Here is a 7,496-nt window from a genome sequence, read left to right as displayed (position 1 = left end):
AGGGCAGAGCAATAGCACATATAATTAAGCGATAAACTTACTCAAAGGATAGCCGCATGACTGTGTGTGTGTGTGTGTGTGTCTGTGTGTTCTCATGCATCATGCTGTTTGAATGGTGTAATATAAACCAGCTTAGGGACTTCAACATGAGCTGCTAAGAGTCTTTTTGTGGGATGCGTGACACACACACACACACATTCACTTTGACCCTTTGACCCCTGTCTTCATTTGTGTCATTTTTCTTGACACCAGGACACTCCAGGACCAATGTAATAATACCACACCAAATTCCAATGTCTGTCTGTCTGTCTGTCTGTCTGTCTGTCTGTCTGTCTGTCTGTCTGTCTGTCTGTCTGTCTGTCTGTCTGTCTGTCTGTCTGTCTGTCTGTCTGTCTGTCTGTCTGTCTGTCTTTCCGTCCATCCGTCTGTCCCTCCCTCCCTATCTATTTGTTCGTCTGCAAGTCTCGATCTTTCATCTACTGACTTTCTCCATTTGACATCCTCTCTCTCTCGCTCTCTCTCTCTCTCTCTCTCTCTCTCTCTCTCTCTCTCTCTCTCTCTCTCTCTCTCTCTCTCACGCACACATATTCTCACAATCATCAGACATGTGTTTTGTTCTCAGGCTCGTACGTATTTATCCGGCCATGCATACCATGTGACCCCAAGTCACTCCTCCTCAGACCCTCAAAGACTCTGTTGTGCTTTTAACTGCTCGCGCGCACACACACACACACACACACACACACACACACACACACACACACACACACACACACACACACACAGTCACACACTAACCCCACTAACCCCTTTGATACACACCGGCTCTTTCCCCGTGGCCTTTTCATGGTTAATTTAGTGCTCAATAGGTCAGGAGGGAAAGCAGACATCAACAGAACAAACACACACACACACACACACACACACACACACACACACACACACACACACACACACTCTGAGTCTCTCAGGCGTCCCATAGTCCAGACACTGCAGGCTCGGGTTCTTCTGTGCTTCCCAGCAGATGACTGGATCCTTCTGATTTATTGGATCACCAGAACAAATCATTTGACCACTTTCAAACAGTTTTGAGCATGTCATTATACTGTAGGTGAAACTTTTCAGAAATAACAGATCTACAAGCTCACAATCTGTTACATGAACCCTAGCGTCTCCTATGTCTTGGATGGCGAACACACAACAAATAGCGTCTGTGAGCTTCTAGATCGCCTATTTTCAGAAAGGATATTTCCATTATTTACTAAAACAGTTGGGGGGGGGGGGGGGGGGTTCTAGTGTAGAGGCCCTGGGGGACTCTGTTCTACTATAAGTATAGGGTTGAAGTGGTTACAGTTGCGCTGCTAAGTTAACAAGTCCCTCGTTGTTTTCTGAGAGGAAGTGTGAGTGTTTGAGGATGCTGTAAAAATGCCACTTTGATAAATAATGGGAAGAGCTGTGAAACGATGATGTTCCAAACTCCTTTCAAAAGGTTTCTCCCAGGAAAGGACAGGTGTATATAAACCCATGAAGACCTGAGGCCGATTCTACAAATGCCTTCTAAATCAGTAGTTCTCACACTTTCAAGATTCTTAAAAAAATGTTTTATTATTATTATTATTATTATTTTTATTTTTTTTGGCTTTCGCCTTTATTTTTTATATATTTTTATGGAGGGACAGACAGTAGGCCGACAGGAAATGGGGAGAGAGACGGGGGAAGACATGCAGCAAAGGCCGTCGGGATCGGGAGTCGAATCCGCGGCACACTGCCAGACTGGACCACCAGCCAAGGTGCCTGGACCGCTGAGCCACGGCCCAGGCCTTTAAAAAAAACAATAGCAGATATACAAGCTCGTATATCTGCTATTTTTGAATAGCCAACGCAAAAATCTAAAATGACGCGGATGCTTTCCTGGTTTCAATGGGTTCAACTTCAAATGTAAAACGTCCCCATTTCGTAAACTACTTGTTAAGAGTGCATTGCATAATTGTTAAGCAGAGCGATTTGACCTGAGACATCGACGGATCGCGAGTGTTTGACAGACCTCCGGCATAAATACAAACAATGAAAATTATACAACTGGTGCAATTCTGCCAAGAATAACTAATGCAAACAAGTTCCATCTGTGCTGATGATTCCCCAGAAAGCACCACCAGCTGACTGGGTGGCTAGCAGCTGAGGAGACGCTTGTTTAGTCAGGCTTTAGGCAAATAGTTTGTTTATTTCTTTGTATTGTAAAGCGTCCTTGAAAGGTGATATCACGTGGGGTATGAGGAGGTTCCTTGAGGGGGGTTCCAAGGGGTCCACAGCTAAACGATTGATAGTTAGGAAGAAAATGGGTCTGTAACTCGAAGAGTATACAAATGGAACTAAATGGACACATACATGGTTCACATGGTTAAATGAACACTAAAGGACCCTGATCTGCCCAGTAATATCCTCAGAGATAACGCATTGTATCAGATGGAGCCGGAGGTCTGTGGTCTTAACGTGTGTCAAACTGGGGGCCCTTGAAATGAAAAAGGGTTGAGAATCACTGGCCTAATACATCCCAAGAGCTGTGGGTTTGGGTTAGTTCCTAATCCTGGTCCCCTGGGAGCCTAAGTCCTGCCGGGTTTCTCTCCCAACAAGGATAGATCAGGTCCGATCTCTGCTCCAATGATGATGTCAGCTTATCTGTCATCTGAGAAGGCTTCTGTTCAGCCAATCCGCTTATCTGTTCTTCCTCTTGTTTTCTGCTCGCATGATGATGATGACATCACAAATAACATCCTCCTCTCTCTCTCTCTTCCCTGTTCCTCTTCTCTCGGGCAGGTTTCAGTCCCCCCTCCCCCTCCCCCCGGTGATGACCTCACTGCTGCTGCCCGGCGACGCCCACGCTGCGATGAAGGACCTCTCCTCTTCCTCGTCTCCTCTCACCTCTCTCCTCCACTACCCGTCGGCCAAGACCTCCATCGTCGCCCCCCAGCACCCCGTGGCCGTGACCTCCATCTCCCCCGCGGTGCCCTTGGCCCCCCTCTCCAAGCCCCAGCCCTTCTGCCTGCAGAGCGGACCCCACCTCATCGCCAGCATGCAGCTCCAGAAACTCAACTCCCACTACCAGAGCCTGGCGGCGGCCGGGGGCGGCGGGGGCTCGGCAGGACACCCTGCCCCCGGCGGCGGAGGGGGGCCGCAGAGGGGCTTCGCCGGCGCTTCGTCCCAGTCCCAGATCCTGGGACCCCCGGGGGGTCTGGGCGGAGGCGGCGCCGCCATGGGCCTGGGGATGGGCGTGGTGGGGATGGCGGGGGGCCAGCAGGCCCACCATGGCGGCGCGGTGGGGGCCATCATCGACTTTGACCCCGTGGACGAGGAGGTGCTGATGTCGCTGGTGGTGGAGCTGGGCCTGGACCGGGCCAACGAGCTGCCCGAGCTGTGGCTGGGACAGAACGAGTTCGACTTCATGTCCGACGTCCACGCCGGCTGCTGACCCTTCAAAAGAAACCAGACCAACACAAAAACAAACTTGTCAGTGGAGTGAGGATGGGGTCCCGCGAACCCATCCGGGGAGGTTTCCTTGCTTTTCCGTCTCTGTAGGGAACGAGAGAGCGAGTCTTGGACGGACGAGAGGGAGGGAGACGGACGAAACGCTTGAAGGACGGAAGTGTGAACGCTGCTCTCATTCTTCTCTTTGGTTTAGCGGCGTCCAGTCGCGCTCCGACGCGCGGGACGTCAATTCCGAAAGCGACGAGGGAAAGGACGAGATTCGCTTGGACGTCCATCTTGCTGTGGACGGACGTAACCGACGGCTCTCATGGAAACGCAAAGAGAAAGCTGTTCCTTTGTCTTTCCACTCTCCTCAGCCTCCACTCCTTAACCTTTTGGAAGGACAGAAACTCAGCAGATGAAACTGAAGGTGGATATTAAACCGATAAGAGCCTTTTCTCTCTTTAATCACTTCCCCCACCTTTTTTCTCCACTCCTCTGGAACAAACAAAAGCCTGACAGAGAACGCTCAGACGAGAGGATTCGCCGCCGCCTGCCTGAACGGATGAGAAGGGGGACTTTGTTCGCCTCCCTCTCTCTCTCTCTCTCTCTCTCTCTCTCTCTCTCTCTCTCTCTTTCTCTCTTTTCCTCTATCACTCTCTCGTTGTGGCTTTAATGAAAAGAAAGTGATTGACATAGGAGAGAGTGGGAGGTGCCGTCTGTGCTGGGGGAAAAACAGCAGATGACAAAGACACACCTGTTGCATTTTTTTTAATCTCTCTCTCTCTCGCTAACCTCGGTCTGCACTTCTCTTGCCTCAGAGGAGTTTGTGTTACAGGCAAAAAGAACAACAACAACAACAGCCTCTGTCTTGGATACGTATACAGTAGCGATGATGCTTTAAGTTTATGGGAGACTCGTGAGGTTTATGGGACGGTCAACACTAGGTTTCCTGTTTTCTCTGTGGACAAATTTAGATTCTCCTCTCCCTCGGGGAAACGGACTCATGTGTCTCGGTTTCCACAAAGAAACTGATTGTTTGAGAAACGGCCATCTCAAATTTCTTCCTCTCTCTCTCTCTCTCTCTCTCTCTCTCTCTGTTTTTTTCCTTGTGTTTTTTTGTTTTGAAGTTCAACCCAATCCTACACCACTGCGATCCACCCTGACTGGAGTCCACCTTAAATCACCTATAGAACATGAATCGATCGGATCAAGTACGACTTCTGTGGAATCTCCTCCAGAGTTTCTGACCCAAATGGAGTGAATGCAGCCTCCTTGGCGAAGGACTCAGACTCAGTACAGACATGGCCTTTTGTGCCGTGGTGGGTTGGCCTGGCCTAGAAGTAGGCCATCGTTTGAGTCTCCCAGTTTGCGCACGGTTGGCAGGAATGCTCTCTTCAAGACTGTGGGACACAGAGGGATGGGTGTTTAATGCTCACCACTGACTGCAGGTCGTTGTAGACCGCTGGTTTCTCTAACGTTTGAATGTCAAGGATCCCAAAAAGTGCTACTTATTAACCCGTGGAGCCGCCATTTGAAAATATTTGGTGCCAGGGGGAGAAGATCATAGTTGTGTGAGATTAGATGAATTATAGAGCACCGAAGTCTGACGTCAATATCGGTAGAGGGCGCTAAGTCCACAGGTTCATGTACTTTTTAGTTGCATTGTAATCCCCATAGCGGGCGTTATATGGATATGAAGAATCAACTGACTGAGGGAAAACACTATTGTTACTGCTGCTGAATTAGTTACATTTTGCTAGAAACAGACTGTATGAAATACAAACTGCCGTAAATGATACAGAGACACCTCCCTGACAATATCGCCGAGACAGTTTGTTAATTTTTGGACCATTATATGAGACGATTTTAAGATGACCCCATGTTATTCTCCATAGAGACAAAATGTCCATGAACCAGGGGATGAGCGAGTGACGTCAGGACTTCGGCGCTCTATGCTGCCCTACAAAGTGCAGTAACTACGGGGGATAAAATGGCTGATATTGGAAAGATATTGGGAAAAAAGGGCAGTATTATAACTATACTGTAGATGAGGAGAGAGAAACCTATGATCTGAAAAGTCATCCTTAGACAGTACATTCTCTCATTGGATTTCCTTCAAACAGGTTAACTCTGAAATTAAACACCTTTTTTGGGCATGTCATAGGCAGGACCACATGACATTGTGGCGCGTTGTGAGCTTGTAAAGTGATTGAACTCTTACAAATTTTTCCTGGGTGCCCCTCAAGGACCCTCGGGGGGTCCCCCGCCCCGACGACACTATGACAACCACTGTAGTAGTGGGCGGTTGAAAGCGATCCGACCCGGGGGGTGAATGGAGGAGACCGCGGTATAAGAGCTGTACTGTTGCTGTGTAGGTTGACGGAGTCAGGTTGGTGCGCCATGACCTATATCTGTCACGGTAAGGAGAGACAGGCTCTGAGTAGACGACAGACAAAGGCCTTTCACCTGGACCTACACACTGCCTGTCATCTGGAGCACTGGGGGTCCCGCACGACACACGCACGCACACACACACACACACGCACGCACGCACGCACGCAGACGCAGGCAAATACATGCTAGCATCCAAGTCCAAATACACTGACAAACACATGCATCTCGCTCAACTGTCTCACACACACACACACACACACAGGGATGGTGTTACAGAGGAGTAATGGAAGTAGCAGCCGTGAAACAGCCACTTGTTCACTTACACATTGCCTCTAGGACATCAGGTTTGTGTGTGCGTGCGTGCGTCCGTGCATGTGGGGGGAAACTATGAGCAAAGCTGTGCACAGGAAGACCACTGAACTTCATTAATATATTTACTAATGGGATCAGCCGGTCAGCTTACACACACACACTTGTTTCCAACCTTGAGTTCCTCAAGTGTGCACGCTTACCTCTTCAAGTACTCTCTTTCACTTTGGCTCTTCTCCCACTAACACACACACACTATAAATGCAAACACTGACACACCAGCAAACACACAGTATACACACAAAACGATATGCATGGTACATGTGTGCACGTACACATGCGTGCAAACACACGCGCGCACACACACTGTTCTATACTTGTTTTTGATGTTGGTGAGGGCCTCAGGTTTCAGTCAATCAGGCAGTCACCATACGCCAACCTTTCCTTCCTTTCTCTCTCTCTCTGTCTCTCTCTCTTTCTCTCTCTGTCTCTCTCTCACCCTTTTCTTTTACAATGAAACCTGAGAAGGAATGACCAGTGACTAATGAAAACCCCACCAAAGGAAAAATGGACTCCTTTCCCTCTCCCTTCACTCCTTCCTGTCTTTCTTTAGATCTGGATGTTTGAGTTTTGACACCACAACAACACCGCTGTTATGATGGAGGCAAGCGCGCAGATCCTTGCCTTGTTTTGATTTTTCTTTTCTCGTTTTCATTTTGTTCGTGTGAGCGGGAAAGACGGAACAAACTGAAGCGGAGAAAGAGAGCACGAGAACTTCAACATTCATCAACCCCCCTTTTTTAACCACTTAACGTTATAAGTGGTTAAAAAAGGGGGTTGATGAATGTTGAAAACCCTAGTTGACCGGGGTCCCCCAGGGCTCTATACTAGACCCTCTAGTATCCCACTTAACCAAATCTCTTTGTTGGAAATAACCAAATTAAAAAGAATCACGATATTTTAGGTTGGCTATTCACGCCGAATGTTCGCCGCCCCCCGTAGCGAATAGGAACGCTACGTTCAAGTGGTTACACCCCTGTGTGTCCCTGCTGTTTCTGTGTCCTGGTCTAAATGGGTTATAAAAACATTCTTATAGCATTCTTTACAAGTACAACAGCGTGATTTGTCTCCATCTGTGCGGCCATGTTGATTTTGTGGCAAACACTGTTTTCAAGTCATGCCTTCAAAACCCAGCTGAGAATGGTATTTTTCACTCTGTGCGTGTGTGTGTTTGTGAGTGAGTACACGCACGTACAAGCACGCACGTAAGCACACATGCACGCACACACACACACACACACACACATCCCCTTGAGAAGTTCCTCATG

At 48.5% G+C, this 7,496-nt stretch overlaps 1 protein-coding gene across 1 annotated transcript; it reads left to right on the top strand.

Moving 5' to 3' along the window:
* Positions 1-2,845: 2,845 nt before the first annotated feature.
* On the top strand, positions 2,846-3,524 carry cited1 (Cbp/p300-interacting transactivator, with Glu/Asp-rich carboxy-terminal domain, 1; the record flags this gene model as incomplete). The annotated part of the gene is made up of 1 exon (XM_079490941.1): positions 2,846-3,524. One exon carries the CDS (start codon positions 2,846-2,848, stop codon positions 3,464-3,466), a length of 621 nt encoding a protein of 206 aa, XP_079347067.1. The 3' UTR covers positions 3,467-3,524.
* Between the last annotated feature and the right edge of the window lie 3,972 nt (positions 3,525-7,496).

Source organism: Electrona antarctica (assembly GCF_951216825.1).
Source record: "Electrona antarctica genome assembly, chromosome: 21".
Lineage (NCBI taxonomy): Eukaryota > Metazoa > Chordata > Actinopteri > Myctophiformes > Myctophidae > Electrona > Electrona antarctica.
Note: the sequence above shows the minus strand (reverse complement) of the source record. Positions and strands in the feature narration are given on the sequence as shown.